Source organism: Arvicola amphibius, chromosome 4 (assembly GCF_903992535.2).
Source record: "Arvicola amphibius chromosome 4, mArvAmp1.2, whole genome shotgun sequence".
NCBI classification, from domain to species: Eukaryota; Metazoa; Chordata; class Mammalia; order Rodentia; family Cricetidae; genus Arvicola; species Arvicola amphibius.
Genome location: NC_052050.1, coordinates 4,739,973 through 4,759,924, shown reverse-complemented (window position 1 = coordinate 4,759,924; position 19,952 = coordinate 4,739,973). Strand labels below are relative to the sequence as shown.

General features: G+C 49.9%; 1 protein-coding gene across 3 annotated transcripts in view; it reads left to right on the top strand.

Annotated features, from left to right (window-relative positions):
* Positions 1-19,952, top strand: part of Sec14l1 (SEC14 like lipid binding 1) — a 44,612-nt gene that overhangs the window by 12,307 nt on the left and 12,353 nt on the right. For all 3 annotated transcript variants that reach the window (XM_038327240.2, XM_042054980.1, XM_038327242.2), the window contains exons 3-8: positions 12,915-13,064; positions 13,155-13,286; positions 14,657-14,785; positions 15,171-15,408; positions 16,273-16,382; positions 19,118-19,307. In XM_038327240.2, coding sequence (XP_038183168.1) covers positions 12,915-13,064; positions 13,155-13,286; positions 14,657-14,785; positions 15,171-15,408; positions 16,273-16,382; positions 19,118-19,307 — 949 coding nt within the window. The remainder of the gene's footprint in view (positions 1-12,914; positions 13,065-13,154; positions 13,287-14,656; positions 14,786-15,170; positions 15,409-16,272; positions 16,383-19,117; positions 19,308-19,952) is intronic.

Sequence of the window (19,952 nt, the reverse complement as noted above, 5' to 3'; positions counted from 1 at the left end):
ATGAGGCTCTGGACTGAGGCCAGGGCTTCCTACAGGCTAGGAAGTCAGGAGAGTAACCTCCCAACTGAGCTGCCCCAGCCCCAGTGGCCTTGTGTTCTTTAGTTTACTAGCACTGGCTAGTGCTGGGCTTTTACTTTGATAACCGAGGAGTGTGCGTCAATATACAGAGGTCTTCCGCTTTCCACATGTGTGGCAGGCACTGTCAGGCAGCAGTGGTGTGTTTCGTTTAATTTTCTGTGAGCAGCAGATAATGCTCTTGCCATAGCTGAGCGCTGACACAGGGTGGGTTAGCGTGCTGCTGCTGTGTTAGAGCCAGTACAGCACAGGCTAGTTGGTGGGCCTGAGCTGCAGGAGTGAGGGTTTAGAGGAGGGAAGGGGTGGGAGCAGCAGTCCGCAGCCTGCTGAGCAGAGAGAGCCAGGGCTAGTGTCTTCTACCAAGGAGCAGCTGGGCCTGCGTGGGTCTGTGTCCCAGTTATCATGTCCAGCTGGATGTGTGCTGCTACTTTGAGTTTGTCCTTGTGTAAGGTGCCCCTGCCCCCCAGTTTCCTTGTGTGATTGTTTTTGATGCTGGCTCTGGCTTTGTTGGCCAGCTTGACTCAAACTCCTGGCTGAAGCCGTCCTCCCACCCCAGTCTCCTTGAGTGACTGGGAGTGCAGGTACCGGTACACTGGGCTTCCGGTATGCTGTACCCATTTAAACGACATCATAATAAAACAACCGCTAAGCACACAGGATCGAAGGACTAGTCTATCGACAAGGGGTTGTTATCCGGGAGTAAGGGTGACATGTACCTGTAATCTCAGCACATGGGATGTGAAGATGGAGCATCTGAAACCAGTCTGGGTACACTCTTAAGACTCCCATCAGCAGGAACATGCCCCAGGCATAGAGGTGTTGCTTTACTCTCAGGAACCCACGTCGGCCAGTGTGGTGACCCTTCTGTCCCTTTGGTGCAACATTTGGCTGCTGTGGCCCTCTGAGGTTGCTGTACCAGAAAGTTGGCCTCTCAGAGCATGTAGCCCAGGCTGGCTTCAACCTTGTGGCCTTCCTGCTTCAGCTTCCAGAGTGCTGGGGTTACAGGTGCGAGCCAGCATGCATGGCTCAAATGCTTAGACCTTGAAGAAACTTAGAGACTATCAGTTCTGTAGCAGTAAGGCCAAGGAGGACCGTGTGTCATGGGGGTGGGAAGTGGTTCCATGCAGCCCAATAAACCACCTTCTGGAGAGGTGACACAGCTCATTGCTCTGTGCTGGTTCGCAGGTGTGCAGTGTGCAGCAGAGCCATCGCCACAGGCTGTCTGACGAGGCCATCTGGCTTGGCCTAGAGACCAGCCTGGCCTCCTGTGTGGCTGACAGGGAGCCTGCTGCTGAACCAGCTTTTGCAAAGCGAAGAGAAAAGGTCCAGGAATATGAGGCAGCATGCTCCCATGCTGCCGCGACACATTACTGCCCAGGCTGTGCACATGAGTGACATTTGAAACTGCCCTCCGAGGGGCTGCCCCAGCCTGCTGTGGGCTGACTGTGTGCTGCAGACCAGAGCAAGCCCTTTGTACACAGAGCCCGAGCCCTCCTCCAGCCCTTTAGATGTTGGGCAGCATTCAGTTGCCCAGGGGCCAGTCTGCAGTCTTGCTTTGGGAAACTTGAGCTGGGCATTGGTGGTGCACACCTTTAGTCTCAGCACTGGAGAGGGCGAGGCAGATGGATCTCTGAGTTCAAGGCCAGCCTGGTCTACAGAGCGAATTCCAGGACAGCCAGGGCTGTTATACAGAGAAATCTTGTCTCGAAAAACCGAGAGAGCGTTCCCCCCTTTCCTTCCCTTGGTCTATTTCCCCCAGATCCCTCCAGGCTTACCTGTGCCCTGTCGTGCCAGTCATTGCCCTCCTTCCTCAGTGTTTCGTGGCCCCCTGGGTTTCTGTCTTCTAGGTGGTACAGTATATGCCAGTCAAGGGCATTCAGAAGTTTCAGGCTCTGATTTGTCTGTCATTACCTTCCAGTTTGTCTTCAAATGGCAGGCCTTGGAGGAGGGCCACTGAGTGGCTTATGTGATAGTAGAGGGGGAGGGATGGAAGTAGAATTCATGAAGTCAGCGGGAGCCATAATGCTGCTGCTGGGGTCGAGTCTCTAGTACCAAGTCATGCAAGATTGTCCAGAAGGCTTTTGTCTTGAGAACAGTAGCAGACTCAATGGGGCTCTGGGAACCCAGGCTAATGTTGACACTTATTCAGGCTACCCCAGAGCCCAGTTCTTGACATGAGTCCAGATTGTGTTTCTTCATTGTGTGGGGAAATGTTAATACCATCAGCAACAGGCCTGCTTCAGGGTGGCCTGTATTAGGGGCACATTCTAGAGGGCACCCCATCACTCAGACCCCCGGGCTGTGTATTCTGAAAGCTCTCCCTGTCGTCTCCACTTTCAGGGTTGTATTTGTGCGTCAGCAACAGTGGCGTGCACTAGCTCATCGCACTAGCTCATTGCTAGTGCAGTTCTTGCTGCCTTCATTGCTAGGAAGGCAATGTTTTGGTCTCAGTGCCGAATGAACAGGATAATGTGTCTTGGCTTCTTCTTTTGATAGGGGGAGAGACCAAGATGCTGATGTTTACATTTGGTTTCTTTCCTTACAGTTGGCGAATTACATATTAAAGTAACGGTTTCCAATAAAGCCTCATAGGTTTTACATCTTACACTTAGGGTCATAGGGAGATCATTGCCATGTGAATTTGGTGACCACAGGTTTTTATATGGTGTATTTTCAGAGAACAGCTGAAGGAAATCCTTAGTTTGGCCAGGCCCAGTGTTTTTAGCCTGAAATCTCAGCTACTCTGGAGACTGGGACATGAGATTTGCAAATTCCAGGTTATCATAGCAAACTTACAGAGACCTGGTTTCCAAATAAACAATAGAAAAAGAGTGGGGATATAGTGCCATAATGAAGTGCTTGCCTGGCGTGTGGGAAACCTGTCCAACATGCAGCACTCCAGGGAGGGATCCTCAAAGCAGAGCCTTAGCTTGTGAGCTGTCGGCAGACTTTGAAAGGCTCTCCTTGCTCTGCAGAGCTCTGCTGGCCCCCTGCTTCCTTCCCTGGGGAAGTTAGCATGCAGTCATAGCATACTGTGCTAGGACCCTGTCCTGGGGCAGGCTTGGAAACACTAGGCATTTTCTTAATTTGTCAGCAGTGCTTTGAGTTGAGGAAGATAAATCGGCAGCTCATGAGCAGTCACCTTTCTCAGGACACTGTGGGTATGCCCCCTTGTGCGGGCGTGTGTGTATATGTGTGTGTGTGTGTGTGTGTCCTGATGCCAAGCCTTCTCTTGTGGTTTGAAATGGTGTCTCTCTGTCCTGGGGAGAATTGAGCAGGGTTCAAATCCCAGAAGAAGTTGCTGTACTTCCTCACTTTAAAGCGTGGAGGTGGTCAGAGCTCACCTTCAAACCCAGCACTCAGGAGGCCGAGGCAGGCGGGTTTCTGAGTTCAAGGCCAGCCTGGTCTACGATTCATAACAACAAAATTAAGTTATGAAGTAGCAATGAAACAGTTTTATAATTAGGAGTCACTACACCATGAGCAGCTGCTTTGAAGGGTCCCAGCATTAGGAAGGTTGAGAACCCGGCCCTGGAGCCTCTGTTGAGCCTCCCTCCTCGTCCTGTGCTTTCCCCACTAGTGTTCTGTGTGGTGTGGTTCTTGCTGATGAAGCCTGATGACTTCCAGTCTGCTCAGACCCGGACTCCCCGCCCCAGGCACGCTACTGTGTGCCTCTGGGCCTGGCGCACACCTGACTGTCAGCCATCTGCCATTCAATGTCCTGGTCATTTAAAGTGGAACAGGAGCGTCTCTCCTCTCACCTCAGTGCAGTGCTTCTCAAATGCTGCTCAAGTAACTAATAAACGGTGTGCGTCCCACCTTGACTCAAGCGTTTTGTCTTATGGTAATAAAGGGGCTGGGACCCCTGCCACAGAACTGTGTGAGAGTAGATAGAAATCATACAGAGAAGCCAGCCAGAAACAGGACTTAAACAGGTACGAGGTGTGGTATCTCCAGGCTGTGCCTGCCATGTCAGTCTCGAACTGTTCAGACAGCAAGGGCTCATAAATGAGGACACGCCTGAGTTTTCTAATTAAGATGGAAAAGCAGAAGATGTAGTTAGCCAGGCGTGCTTGGTTATACTTTCAATTTTATTCAGTAGCCCCCTTCAGTCTGTCACTGTTATGAACACTTCTTGTTGGTCTTACCTGGGAATTCTTTTTTATAAGATTAAAAAGAAAATACATCTGGGGCTGGAGAGATGACTCGGAGGTTAAGAGCATTTCATTGACTGCTCTTCCAGAGGTCCTGAGTTCCATTCCCAGCAACCACATGATGGCCCACAGCCAGCTATAATGGGATCTGATGCCCTTACCTGGTGTCCAGGCAAAAACATGCAGACAGAGCACTGTATAAGTAATCTTTTAGGAAAATTATGCCTCTGATTGTCTACATGAATGCATGCACACATATGTACGTGCCTGGTGCCAGTGGCCAGATCCTCTGAAACTGAAGTTATTGATGGCTGTGAGCTGCCATGTTGGAACTGGGAACTGACCCTAGGTCTTCTGCAAGAGCAGCCAACGCTCTTCATCACGGAGCCACCTCTGGCCCTTGCCAGACTATTTCTGGGTGTGAGGTCGGTCCGGCTGCAGCACCTGTCACCCCGTTGGGAGCTAAGGTTGGTTTGGCTGTTCTGGCTCGCTAGTCTGATGTCCCCTTCCTACTACACTGCTCCATGCTGGAGAGGACAGTCTTCTCAAACAGTGGAGGACTGGTCTTCCATCAGGGGTATAGCTGCACTTCCCTGCTAGAACTGCCTAACAAGCTCTCAGGAATGCAAGTATTTCAAGATGGACTATCTAGACACCCTTGTTAAATAGGCTTTAGCTGTCCAGTTAACTGGTCCTTATTTGGTTCAACCAGAAGCTGCAGAGCAGTCTCCTGTACACAGCCGTCCTAAGCAGATCTGAGTGGTGCTTGTCACCTGGACTCGGGTGGGCAGGAGGTCAGGCTTGGCTGCACTGCAATTCTGCCCCCCTTCCCCCACAAAAAAAAAAAAAAAAAAACAGACATAGTGACTTTGTAAGCACTCAGGAGACTGAAGCAGGAGGATTGCCATAAGTTTGAGATCAGACTGGGTTTCTCTGTGTAACAGCTCTAGCTGTCCAGGAAGGACCTCGAGTTATGAACCAGACTGACCCCGAACTCACAGAGATCTGCCTTTCTTCTGTCCCTGTCCCCATCCTTCCATCTTGTCCCTGTGCCCCCTCCAGCACCCCCTCCAGTTAGTGCTGTGAGCCACCAAGCCCCCTGGCCCCCAGCACATTCACATTTTAGTGGAAACTTTTGGCTGCAGGGGGTGGGTGCCCTGGAAAGCTCCTGCCTTCCCGGGGCAGCCTTGTGGGTTGAGCATAGGACTTTTCTGAACTGGATCTCCTGGAGGTGTGCTTGTCAGCACCATAGCCTCTGTTTCTCTAGGATGAAGCTCATATATAAACTTCACATAGGTTTCATTTTAGAGAAAATGGTTTGGGGCAATGGCTTGGTTTCTGTCAAGGTTTTATATGCATGTCTTAGTTTTCGTCTAGGACTGATGATGGCGCGAGGGGCCACTGTAGTCACCTAGCCAACTCCATGTGCGTTTTAGAGTTGTGAAGTCAGCGGTGTAGAGTTGAGCTCGGAAATACGGCTGTTCAGACTGGCCTGCGTAGTGAGGTATGCCATAACTAATTAGGTTATAACTTTCAAAGAGGCTCAAGTTTTTAGAATTTTAGTTTCTTTAAATGTATTATTAAGTATGAACACAATGTTGGGGGTGGGCTCAGCAGTCTGTCACAAGAGAATCAAGAGTTTGGGGTAAGCCTGGGCTACGTGGTGAGCCTGAGCGTGAGCAATCAGCAGCCCTGTGATTTGGAACCTGGATTTGTTAGCACTTAGAGGTTCCACAGGGTCTTGATGTGAAGTCCTGGCTGGCCCAGCAGTCTCTGTAGATTGACAGACTGCCCTCCGACTCAGAGATCTCCTGCCTCTGTCTCCCAAGTGCCAACAAGCCTGGAAAGAGGTACATTTTTCTAGTGGCTTTCTGTCAGGGACACACACAAGCCTATTGAAGAATGAGGTGTGACCTAAAGCAGTTTTCCCTGGGGAGCTGTCTGTGTCAGTATCTAGACTTAGGTGGCCATAGGCCTTCAACCCTCCCCAGTGGCGCTGGGGTCAAACCCACAGCCTCGCTCTTAGGCAAGCTCTGCTTCTGGGCGGCCCCTGCAGCCCATGCTTTTGGGTTGCAGAAACATTGTGGTCCCTCAGCAAACCGTGTTGGTGCAGGAATTAGAAAGTCTCTCTGGAGTTCTCTAGCTGCCTGCCGCTGTATTTTCCTTCCCGACAGGTGGGGCTGGGTCTTTGGTCAGTCAGCCTCTCTTGAATATGTCCAGTGTTTCTTTGTTGGTGGCATGGGTAGGTTGCGGTGTAGATTATTTACTCACTGGTTTTCCCCCAGGGTTAACCTGTCTGATAGTTTCTGTTCATATCTGGTGCCCCAGAGCATCTCAGTTGTCCAGAAAACAGCTAACTTGGTTTGTTAGCCAAATTGGGTGTGAACACAGTTCTTTTTGGGTGGGGTGGGGCTGTTCTTTAAACAGAATTTCTTTGAAATAAGTTTCCTGGCACCGTGCAGCACTCAGCTCATTAATTCCAAGTCGATCCGCCTTCACTAAACACGGTTTTCTTTAGCACAGTGATGTCAGCATCGGGTCCAGAAGTTGGTTAAGGGCTGAAAGCTCTGTACCACCTCCTGAGCTGCCGCTCAGAACCCTGTGAAAGGGGAAGAGTGGGTGTGGAGGTGGGAGGGAGAATTCCCCAGGAGGCAGCTCCTTCTGGGCCAGGCAAGCTGATAAGCCTCTGGTGTTTTTATTATTGCTGCTTTAAACACAGTGTGCAAATGGTCACTGTAGCTTCCTCTTTCCCAAGCCAGTCTTCCTTTAAAGGAGCCTCAGAGAATTTCTTCCCTCTGCAGAAGTGATCTGTTAGTGTGATTCTTCCCAGCCGTCCTGACTTTCATGTTGCTAAGCGCTGGGTGTGCCATGGAGACTGGTAGGGGCAGCTCTGTGGCCTGCCGATGCCCCCTGAATGTGGCCCTTGGGGTAGAATGGAGCTTTGGCAGTAGGAGGCTCCCTGTGCGGCCTCCATGTCCAGCCTGTGAGCTGGAGAAGATGGAGACGTTGAGAGGTTCTGCCCTAATGTCCTGCTGGGGCTAGGATTCTGACAAGCACAGGTGTTTTCATGTGTACTGTGTGGGATTGCTGCGTTTAACCAGTCACATGAAAGACAGGGGCATCCTGGGTCGTGTCTTTCCTTCTCTCCCCTCCCCTCCCTCCCTCCCTTCCTCCTCCCTTCCTTCTTTCTTTCCTTAAGAAAAGAAAGAAAAGCCGGGCGGTAGTGGCGCACGCCTTTAATCCCAGCACTCGGGAGGCAGAGGCAGGCGGATCTCTGAGATCGAGGCCAGCCTGGTCTACAAGAGCTAGTTCCAGGACAGGCTCTAGAAACTACAGGGAAACCCTGTCTCGAAAAACCAAAAAAAAAAGAAAGAAAGAAAAGAGACAAGCGATGCCCAGGCTGGAGCCCTTACTGAGTGCATATACAGCCACCAAGCTATGCCCTGGCCCTGGTGTCTGGGATTTTTGTTTTTGAGATGCTGGCGAATAGAACCTAGGGCCTCGTGTTTACTGTGAAGGTACTTTCCCCTAAACTGTACCCTCAGACCCGTTTTTATGTTTAATTTTGCCTTAGGGACTCACTAAGTTGCCCAGGCTCACCCTGGACTTGTGATCCTCCTGCCTCAGCCTCCTGAGTGCCTGGTGTTACTTAGCAGGCAGGCTCCTGACTCCTCAGTCTGTCAGCACGTGCACACGCTGGCTTGGTGTGATACAGTTTCCCTCTATAGACAGCAATCTGTTTTAGACATGTCTGTTGTTGTCTTTTAAGACGTTGACATTTTGCTTCATTTTTATAAGTTTTATTTTATGTGTCTTAGTGTTTTGCCTACATATATATCTGTGCACCACATGTGTGAAGTCCCTGCAGAGATTAGAAGAAGGTACCAGATCCCCTGGAACTGGAGTTACAGATGGTTGTGAGCTTCCGTGTGGGTTCTGGGAACCAAACCGAGGTCCTCTGCAAAAGCAGCTAGTTCTCTTAAGCACTGGGCCATCTCTCTCTAGCCCCATGTTTTTTTCTTTTAAGAAAATATAGAATTTTTTAGAATTAGGATTTTGTTAAGTACTTTTCTTAAATGAACCTCTCCACCGAGGCAAATAATCCCAACCAGATTGAATTAAAAGACACCCATGTTTAATAGATGACCTTACTTCTGGGTGGCCCCAGGAAAACATGGAGAGGGGAAGAAAGAGAAGGGGAGACCATGTGCTCATTCTCTGGGGGCAATTTAAATAGCCTGTGGGAGTGATCTTGACCTTCCCTGGGGAGGGGTCACCCTTTGGTGGGCTTTCTCGGAGGCGGAGTTTGGACTGAGGCAACTCCCAGGGGAGGAAGCTTATGCCAGGAGCTGGGGTGAAGCCCCCAGCAAACGATCCAGACTCTTTGTATAAGGGGGTGTTAGGGAGCTGAGGTGATACTTCTCACCAAACAGATTTCTCTTGAAGATTTCCTCATGGGTAGTGGCGGGTTTAACTGTTGTTTTGAGTACTGCCTGGGTCCTGCACGTAGGATTGTCTTGCCTCCCTTGGGATAGAGGTAGGGGAAATAGTTTCAGTGATGCCGGCTTGTATCTGTCTTCAGGGGCCACTTATCCACTAGGGTGAGAGCTAGCTAGGAGCCTCATCGGCTGCAGCTGCTGCTGAACGCTAGATGTTGGTGTTTCCAGAGAGACCTAATTCACACAGCCTTCCCAGTCTCCTTTCCTGTAGCCCTCCCCGAAGTCAGTTTCCTGTGCTCAGTGTTCAGGACTCATTGGCCATGCTGAGTGAGAAACAAAGGCAGGAGTCGTTGGCTTGTGTAGGGAACTCTTATTCCATAATGTAAAGTCTGCTTATTAACAAGACCTTGTTTCAGGCATCGAGGGTCTTATTTTCATGGGAATGAAAAGAGAAGCAGGATTTGGTCCCTGCCCTGTGGCTGGTATTGCCATCTGTCAGGATGGAAGGGGTTGAGGGGGAGAAGCTCGGATGAGCACACAGAGAGAGGCTCTGCACCCTTTAGCCTCTTCTGAGCCTGAGAGCCTAGGTGCCATCTGGTTGGTCACCTAACAGTACAAGGGAGGGTCTCTGCCATGTGAGACTGCACAGGTGGGGGACTTCCTAGGAGTGGAAGGGCTTCAGTGTGGTTTCTGTTCCAGGCTCCATTGTGTGGAGTCCACTCAGCTTCAAGACAGCAGTGGTAAGACCAGGCGTATGGTGCACACCTTAGAGCCCAGCACTCAGGAGACAGGCAGGCAGGCGGGTCTCTATGAGTCTGGCCATATAGAAAGACCCTGTATCAAAATAAACTAGAATAAAATAGAAGAAAAACCCTGTCTCAACTGCCACCTATTCAAAAAAAAAAAAAAAAAAAAAAAAAGGTGTGTTTTGAAAGTGGCTATTTAGGTATTGACAAAGAGCCTCCTCCTCCCTCTGCCGTTTCTGGGTAGGTTCCTAGTTTGCTCTTTAAGAAGAGCTGTAGTTTGACAGAGAAACCCTGTCTCGAAAAACAATAGAGGAAAAACAAAAAACAAACAAAAAAGAAGAGCTGTAGTTTGGAGCCTCATGTCCTTAGTTTCTTGGTACGTCAGTGATAGAATGTGCAAGGCCCGCTCCCAGCCCCTCCTCTCTCCCTCCCTTCCTTTCTTTTTTCACTTTTTTGAGACAGGGTTTCTCTGTGGCTGTCCTGGAACTCGCTCTGTAGACCAGGCTGGCCTCGAACTCACAGAGATCCGCCTGCCTCCACCTCCCGAGTGCTGGGATGAAAGGGGTGAGCCAACACTGCCCGGCCCCAGCCCCGTTTCTAGAGCAGGGCTTTCAGCATCGCCTCACTCAGTCAGGGCCTCCTGAGGTGTGTCTGCTGAGTGATCTGAGCAGGTAAACGAACTCCCAGACTGTTTGTGGTGACATGTGCACGGAGAAACAGTTCTGTGTGACATGTGAGATTCTGGCTGTCACGGAGCTCAGGGTGCATTTGAGTGGAGGAGAGAAAGAGCCCATGTGAAGCTAGACCTGTAAGCACCGCAGTACCACGTGCAGGCTCCCTTCCTGCCAAGCCGTCCTCACATGACTCCCTGGGTTTCTGAACACGGGACTCATTGCTATCGGCATTTCCTCCTCCCTCCGTTCCTCAGCAGGAGGGAGGTCGGGCTGCCTTGTCCCTCAGGAGGACTTCACCAGCCTATAAGGACCTATGTGTCATTGTGTCCCTGCTCGTTGAGGGCTCCCCTCCATTCTCTGACCCTTGGGATACCTCACAGTTCCTTGTCTTTTCAGAACGTGCTATTCCTCACTGCTGACTGTAAACAGAGCTCTCTGGGCCTCTGAACCAGTGAACCAAGGCCTGTCCTGTGTGTCTGCACACCACTGCACCACCAGGCTTGTGTCCTGGACCCTCTGCAGGGCTGCTCACTCCCTGCCTGCTCTTTCCGCATGGTCCCTTCTGACCGCACTTTCAGAAGGAAATGACCTGCAGTTTCACAAAGAGCAAACGTGATGATCCAGGAAAGCCAGGACTGAGTCGAGTTGTAGCTATAACCCAGGAGAGGGGTTGATCCTACTGTTTTCAGGGCTGAGGTCACCAGCATTCAGGTGGGTGGGCCTGGCGGGGTGAGTGGCCTTTGCCTTCCAGTATGCTGGTGCTTTGGGGCTGCACTTGGTTGCAGAAAGTCCAAGCAGCTAATGTATTTTCGTAACCAGTGCCACATGTTTCCTCCTGAAATCTGCTTTTGGTTGTGGTTAATTAGAGACATTGCCATAACTCCTTCTCCCTATTTTTAGTTAAATCTTACAGAGACTTAGCACCTGCCAGTCTTGTGTGTTATCTGTAATACCTTCTTCATAGAGGGCAGATGGCAGAGCAAGTGTGGAGTTTCCCGAGCCTGGTCATTACCTCCAGCAATGTCGGTAATTCTCCAGTCTCTGATGTAGCTACAAATATTTTCAGTCCCTTGGTCCAGGTTTTTTTTTCTGCTTTTTCCTGCCTGCCTGTTCCTGAAGTGGGTTAATTTAAGATGTAAGAGCTAGCTAGAGATACGCCTGAACCATGGGCCAAACAGTATTATAAATAATATAGTTTCTGTGTGATAATTTGGGTCTGGGCGGCTGGGAAACGAAAGTACAGTTTCTGTTTACACTCTAGATTGCTGCAGAGTCAATGACATCTGGTACTTAGATACATTTTGTAGAGTTCATAAGTGATGTACAAATCTTTCTTTCCCTGAATTTTTGTTTTGAGATCATTGTTGAGTCATAAGATATTAAAATAATACTATGGTGAGCTCCTATGAGCTCTTCAAACATGTTTCCACTGTGGGAATGTATTGCAGAAATATGGTACATCAGCAGCGTCAGGTCCCGCTTAATGTGCAGGGGCAGCAAGCAGCGTCACCCTGACAGCCACACCTTCTTCTCCACTTCCTAAACCCTCCCAACATTTGGTTTTCCATTGCTGTAAGTTTGTCTTTTCTTGAATGGTACAGGGTCATCATTAGTTATATAGGTAGTTTGAGGCCAACCTGGGATATATGAGACCCCAGTCTCAGCTCAAAGCAAACAGTTCTAGTGGATTCCCATGGGTGTGGCTGTTTAGATTGTGGACAGTGTGTGTGCAACTGTAGGGCCATTCCTTTTCGTGCGTGTGTGCTTCCTGGAGGACGTGGTAGTTGCTGCTTTGAGCTTGTATGTATATGGCCCTACAGGACTGCTTCTGGGTCATATGGTGTCTTCATGTTCAGGGTTCGGTTTTGAGAAACATGTCTGCTCTCCAGATTGGTGGCATCAATTCACATTCCTACCAGCGGTGTCTGACGGTTCTCTCCATGGCTTTCTCAGTATTTAGTGTGTGCTGTTTGTGTTTCTGCCATCTGATGGCACACAGTGTGCAGCACGGTGGTGGTGGCCTGTGTGTCTCTGTGTCTTCCAGTGACTAATCTCTTCCTTCTCAGCTGTCTGCATGTGTCTAAGCTCCTTGCTAGCTCCTGCATTTCCCTGTTTTTGAGATGATGGTGTTACTGCTTAACCCAGTCTGGACTAGAACTCATAATCCTCCTGCCTCCACCTTTTAGATGTTGGGGTTTTTGGCATACAACATAATGCCTAGCTTTTGCTTATGTTCTGATTGGATTTTGATTGAGAGGACTTTTGTATTGTTTTAGATCATGGAAGATATTTAACAAAAAAAAGAGCATCCTAATTTTTTCCTACCTTAGAATTTCCACACTTGTCAAAAATGGTTTAGTCAGAACCTGAGGTGCAGTTCAGTCAGCTCTCAGTGCTCATCATGCGCTGCCCTGGGCTCCTCCTCTCACCTGGAAGGAAGAGGGAGTGAGCTGGTGTGTCTGATCTGTCTGCCCACTGGTGTTCTGTCTCTCTCAACAGCGCTGCACAGCCCTGATGCCAGGGGGAGGGAATCCTCCCCGTGTGTTGTTAGCTATGATGGTTCTTTTGCCTTCCACATAGTCGAAAGTCGTCTTTCATTTAATAAGTACAAAAAGAGCCTGCTGGGGCTTGGCACTGTGTTGAACTTGCATACCCATGTGGGCAGAGTTGCTATCCTCACTCCGCCAAGGCTTCCAGTCCATGAACTTGGATCTTTCCCCGCTTCTGGAAGATCTAGTGTGCTGCAGGCTGAGAACAAATGCTTTCTGTCTAAGGGCGCAGCAGTGACAGCTGCCATTTCCTTCTATCGCTGCCGTTTGTCCACAGGCCTATGAGAGGAGGTTCCCTACATGTCCTTTGATTCCAATGTTCGTGGACAGTGACACCGTGAGCGAATTCAAGAGTGAAGATGGGGCTATTCATGTCATCGAGAGGCGCTGCAAGCTGGATATCGATGCTCCCAGGCTGTTGAAGAAGGTAGCTGGCAACGGACACTTTACAGACGGGTGGACCCATGCTCACCCAGAGCTGTTAGTAAACGCTTTTTCTCCTTGTCTCTTCTTAAAGATTGCAGGAGTCGATTATGTTTATTTTGTCCAGAAAAACTCCCTGAATTCTCGAGAGCGCACTTTGCACATCGAGGCGCACAACGAGACGTTTTCTAACCGGGTCATCATCCATGAGCACTGCTGCTACACGGTGAGTCGTGACGCCAGCTCTCAGGCTCCACTGTTGAAACAGGATGGCGCTTGGCGTTCTCAGCAGCTGCTGCTTCTCCTTTGGGATGAGCGGCACGGTTGAGTAGTGGTGTAGCATGCTGAGGGGAGGGCTGTACCTTTGTGACAGTTGGGCTGCCAGCTGATGCCGTGACTGTTGTTTCTAAAGCAGGGACTCGCTCTGTGCCCCTAACTGTCTTGAAAGTTGCCATGTAGACCAGACTAGCCTTAACTTGCCACTCTCTTCTTGCCTTGTCTCCTGAGTGCCGGGTTATAAGTGTGCACTGTCGCACTCAGCTGAGTGCCGGATTGTAAGTGTGCACTGTCGCACTCAGCTGAGTGCCGGGTTATAAGTGTGCACTGTCGCACTCAGCTCCGGATTAGATTGTATTTTCTGAAGCAGGGTCTCACTGAGTAGCCCAGGCTGGCCTGAATTCATCATGTAGCCTAGGCTGGACTGGGATTCACAGAGGCCCACCTGCCTCTGCCTCCCAAGTGCTCAGACTAAAGGCAAGTGAGTAGTACAAGGCCAGCTTCCTGACTGGTTTTTAAGTATGAAGTTGTTTGTCTTTTTCCTGACCCAGCTTCTTGACTCTAGGTGTGTGTTTGAAGCTAGGGTTTGAGTGTCCTTGAGTGTAGAGCTCTGACCATCTGTCCGTTGTGGTCCTCACTGCATATTCTTACTTCAGAAACTTCTTTCCCAGAGCGTGAGAGATGCCCTTCCTGGTCTCTGCTTCAGCGGTAGCCTCCTGCCCCGCCCTCCACACAGAGTCCCCACTTGTCAGCTTGGTTCAAGCCCACAACCTCCTCTCCTACAGAGGAGCCCAGAGCCCTCACAGTCACCAGTCTGTCCCTCCTTCCCACTCCTTGCTGTGCCCTGCAGCCAGCATGCCCTTTCTCTAGCCTTCAGCCCCTCAGGGCCTTTCTCCATAGTGCTCCTGTGACCTTCCCACCTGTCTGTGGCTTATCTGTCTGTCTGAGAGCCCAAGCAGCACACAGTGTGGCTCTCCCCAGGAGCCCAAGCAGCACACAGTGTGGCTCTCCCCGGGAGCCCGAGCAGCACACAGTGTGGCTCTTTTTCTGTCCATGTTCAGCACCACAGGAGCTGGGTGAGTGGATGAAGGGCTGGAGCTGAAAGGCTCTGTGTTCATCACTTCCAGAAAGTTGTGAGGTTGTGATGAGGGCCTTGGAGTGTCTGGGTCCATCTGGGCAGTTTTCTGCCCTGCCTTTCTCCTTCCCCATGACAGTGACACCATTAAATTTGCTTCTTCTGGGTACTGGTCAGCTAGCTGAGGAGCGGATATGATGCCTCCATTGCGAGCATGGTAATGGGAATGGGTTCTCTGCCTGCAGGTTCACCCTGAGAATGAAGACTGGACCTGCTTCGAACAGTCTGCAAGTTTAGATATCAAATCCTTCTTTGGTTTTGAAAGTACAGTGGAAAAAATTGCCATGAAACAATATACCAGCAACATTAAAAAAGTGAGTGTCTTTCTTGGGATTTTATGGAAAAGGAGGTAGCAGTCTCTGCGAGAGTGACCACTGCCTGGTTGTCTTTTAGCTTACTGTTTACTTGTTAAGGCAAGATTTCCCTAGTTCACACAAACTCCTAATCCTCTTGCTTCAGCCTCCCATGTGTCAGGGTTACGGGTGTTTCCACTGCTCTCAGTGAGAATTATTTTGGGGGTGAACAGGTGAGGAGTTGGGGGATTGAACTCACTCAGGGTCATGCGTGTGCTAAGTTAGCTTTCCACCACAGAGCTGTGTCCACAGCCCCCATTCTGGTTTGGGTAATGTCTTAGAAGCTGGTGAGGTGAGATGGCTGGGTGGTGACGCACGCTCACAGGATACCTGTCTCATCTCGAAGGGAAAAGAAATCATCGAATACTACCTGCGGCAGCTGGAGGAGGAGGGCATCACCTTTGTGCCCCGGTGGACCCCACCCTCTCTGCGGCCCTCATCAGAAACATTGTCATCAAGCAAGAGTCAAGCCACATCTGCAGCTGTCCTTGTCCCAGATGCTGCTGCCATCAAGGAGGGGCTGAGTGGGGAAGCCATCAACAGCCCAGGCACAGCATCTGAGCCTGTGGTAGGAACCCCTGACGGTGAGCCTGGCACAGTCTGGGGACCCGGGGCTTCTCTCCTCCCCATGGCTCTGTCCGTGACAGTCGGCCTTGCACAGAAGAGAAACCCATCCATGTCTGACTGTGTTTCCTGAGCCTCCCACTTAGAGAGCACATCTATTTTATTCTTGTTCGTTAAATGGAAGTTATTTCTAGTTGTCCCCTGATTGGGACCAGGAAGTGTTTTCCGTGTGTTTTGATTGACGGTAGTGGCAGCTTTTCCGTCACCCGGTCCTGTGCCTCCTCTGCGCAGCTCCCACTCTCAGCCTCAGGGACCAGTTGGATGCCTCAGTTCACATCTAGGTTTGCTGGGCACAGCGCAGTTGAGTGGTCACACAGCTAGTGACAGGGCTGGGCCAGGGTTTGTGTGCAGTTTTCTGTGTGCTAAGCACATATATAAAAACATAAGTTTTTAATTTCTAGTTATAGAAAGTTTAGAAAATAGGGGGGGAAATCAGAAAACTCAGGAAGATTCTAACTCTGGAAAAACATTGTTAAAATAATGGTATTTATCGTTCTTCTGCTTGCCTTTGGACAGTCAGCTGGGGAAAGAGTCGGGGCTGTGCGTTTGAACTCAGGCCCTGTGTTGAAGATGAGTGTGCATTGTATCAGTGAAGCCATTAGCCTGTCCTTAGTAGAACTGAAATTACAGGCGGAGGAGGCTCTGAACCCGCCTGTGTTTATCAGGGATCTGATCTTAAAGACCGCTTACTTACCTGTGGTTATCAGTGATGCCTCCCTAAAGGCTGCCCAGGACAGTTGCTGCCTTGCCCCACCCCCACTTCAGCCTCACTGAGAGAAGGGTTCTTTCTCTGTGGAAATAACCCTATGTACCTTAAATTCCAGACAAGCTAGATGCCGACTACATCAAGAGATATTTGGGTGACCTGACCCCGCTCCAGGAGAGCTGCCTCATCAGACTGCGCCAGTGGCTCCAGGAGACACACAAGGGCAAAGTGAGTGCCGGCTGCCGTCAGCGCTGCTGACAGCAGATCCTGCAGTCTCTGGTCTCACTGGAGGCTACAGAGTAAAGATCTTGCCATGTCTATTGACCTGTTCCTCCCACCCGAAATACCACAAGTGTGTCTGTGGCACCAGATCCTCATAGCAGGCCTAAGATGCCATCCACACACAAGTAGCTATGCATTTTACAGAGAAAAGTATAGCTTAGAGCCCACGACATGCCAATCAGTAGAACATAGTGTCTGTCTGTGTTGAGGAGCTGGAGCGTTTTTTTAAGTGTTGGCCTTATCATACAAAGAAATCCTCTTTTCTGTGACATTTTAATACACATATCATTATACTTTGTTATTCAGGAGAATGTCACCTGCCCTCCCATCACAGTGGAGCTTTGATTCTGAGATTGGGGGAGACCCTAGCCCCACAGGAGTGAGGTTTATGAAAAACAGGCCAGATAAAGGGAGCTGGGCATCCTGTGTGGCTCGCCTGGTCCCTTGGGCCTGGTTGCCTGGGTTTACAGCTACATGTCGCAAGTTGTTAGGGAAGCAGCCACAGAGGAGCAGCTGCCCTGGACAGCTGTGCAGTGGCTGCTCCAGCTCCTACTGTTCTGTGAGTGAGTGTGGTCTAAGCAGCAAGGCAGTGGAGGGGTCAGGCAAGTAACTGAGGCCTTGGGGCTGCTGCATGATAAAGCAGGATTGCAGCTCAAGCCACTTGGTTCCAGCATCCACAGTCTTGTTCTGCCCCCTCACCTCCCTTTTGATTTTAAAAGAAATGTAGGTGACCAGTTTATTAGGGCGAGAAGTTCTGTTTATTTAAATCTTTATTTTATTTATTTATGTGTGTGAATGTTTTTCTTGCCTGTGTATGTGTGTACCATATGCATGCAGTGTCCGTGGAGGCCAGAAGATGGCATCACATTCCATGGGACTGGAGTTAGAGATGGTTGTGAGCCTCCTTGTGAGAGCTGGGGATTGAACCTGGGTCCTAGGATGCCCTACGTGCTGAGCTGTCTCTTTGGCCCTGCCCCCTCCCCCACTTTCTTTTTTGGGAGAGTCTTATTGTAGCTTCAAACTTTAAAAAAGATCTCTTAAGGGGCTGGAGAGATGGCTCTGAGGTTAAGAGCACAGACTGCTCTTCCAGAGGTCCTGAGTTCAATTCCCAGCAACCACATGGTGGCTTGCAACCATCTGTAATGAGATCTGGTACCATCTTCTGGCCTGCAGGCATACATGCAGGCAGAATACTGTATACATAATAAATAAATAAATAAATAAATAAATAAATAAATAAATCTTTTTTTTTAAAAAGATCTCTTAAAAAATTTATGTTTATGGGTGTTTTGCTTCCATGTATGTCTATACAGCATATTTAACCTCTGATTTGCATCTCCAGTCCCAAATAGTAGCGAACCCTCGATTCTCTTGTGCCAGCCACCCAAGCGCTGGGATTATGTGTGTGCACCCTCCTCCCTGCCCACTCCAGCCCCCACATTCTTAATCACCTCTGATGCCACATCCGTGGCCTGGCTTTGCCTCACGTGGCCAGGAATGCTGTGAGTGGCTGTTGTTCCCATTCACTTCCTGGCCCCTGATTGTCCCACGGCCCTTGTTCGCGAGTGTCTAGACTTGAGGATGATAGCTGGCCCAGAGCAGGCTGGGAATAGCCTCAGCCTTGTTCTTTATCCAGGCGAGCATCCTAGGGATGAGAACATTCCGGTGTGACGGTACCACCATCTTGTCCACTGCAGCTCCTGTATACTGGGTACAGAAAAGTGATCTTGCTACAATTCACCCAGAGCTCAGAGTGTGCGTGGGGCTGGGGCTGGATGTTTAAGAAGTCTGTTTACAGCTGGTTGTGGAAGAGGCAGACGGGTCATTGTGTCTGGTCTACATAGTGAGTTCCAGCCAGAGAGACCCTGCCTTTGCCTTAGACAGCAGAGGTCAGTTTGCCTCCGCCTTACTTTGCTCCGCTGACGTCGGGGTGGATTTTCCCAGTTGTGCTTTTTTATGGCAACAGTGGTGACTTTTCTGGCAACTTTTTTGGTGGCACAAGGGATAGACCTGCTAGAAAAGCTTTCTACCCCAAGCTGTGCTCAACCTAGGAATGCTGCTTCTTGGCATTTGGCAGTAGGTAGGTGTCTTTTTTGTTTTTTTTTTTGTTTTTTTTTTTTTGGTTTTTCAAGACAGGGTTTCTCTGTGGCTTTGGAGCCTGTCCTGGAACTAGCTCTTGTAGACCAGGCTGGTCTCGAACTCACAGAGATCCGCCTGCCTCTGCCTCCCAAGTGCTGGGATTAAAGGCGTGCGCCACCACCACCCGGCGGTAGGTGTCTTAAGTAGGGTTTTTGTTGCTGAGAAGGGATACCATAACCATGGCAACTCTTATAAAGGAAAAACATTTAATTGGGTGGCTTATAGTTTCAGAGGTTTAGTCCATTATCATCATGGTACAACATGGAGTTCAGGCAGACATGGTGCTGGAGAAGGAGCTGAGCTGAGAGTCCTACATCTTGATCCATAGGCAACAGGAAGTGAACTGTCTCACTGGGTGTGGCTTGAGCATATATGAGACCTCAAAGTCCATCTGCACAGTGACACACTTCCTCCAACAAGGCCACACCTCCCAGTAGTGCCACTCTCTATGAACTTATGGGGCCAATTACATTCAGACTACCACAGTAGGTAGACTTTTCCCCAGCACCTCCCACATAGCCTGGAAATCTCTCTTCTCCTAGATCCCGAAGGATGAGCATATTCTCCGGTTTCTGCGTGCCCGGGATTTTAATATTGACAAAGCCAGAGAGATCATGTGCCAGTCTCTAACTTGGCGGAAGCAGCACCAGGTGGATTACATCCTGGACACCTGGACTCCGCCCCAGGTCCTTCAGGATTACTACGCTGGAGGCTGGCATCACCATGACAAAGGTGGGGCGAACCTGACATGGTCACAGCTCTGTGCTTGTGGGTCACCCTATACCACGTGACTGGCTGGTGTGGTTAGAAGCCCATTCGCCCAAGTCTGGACAGCCAGTTTGGGACGTGGTGTGGTTGGCCCAGGAGAGCACTGCAGTGTGTGGCACAGCTCAGTAGCACAGTAGACAGAGCTGCCTGGCCCAGTCTCCTGCTGCAGATGGTGCAGAAGGGCTCACTGAGGCCCAGCACCAGGGCATGCCAGCCACCCCTGGAACCTCCCCCAGTCCCTCACTCGCCTCAGCCTTGTGGGAGGATACACTGTGTCGACTGACCTCTGGCTGCTGACCTAGAGCCTGCCAGCTGTGCAGGGTGGCACTGTGCTCACGCAGATGTGATAGGATACTAGAAAATGCGCTCCTCCCTCCTCCGAAAATGTCCTTTCAGATCAGCAAGTCCTAAAAACCTTGTTTTTTACTTTGGGAATGTAGGTCTCCAGATTAATTGTAGCTTTATTAATTTTTGCTTTTGTTTTTATTTTTTGAGATAAGGTCTTGTACAGCAGCCCAGGCTAGCCTTAAACTCTCTTAAATAGCTAATAGGAGCTTTTAACTCATCTTTTGATTTTGTTTTTAATATTGTATGTAATTGAGTAACTTC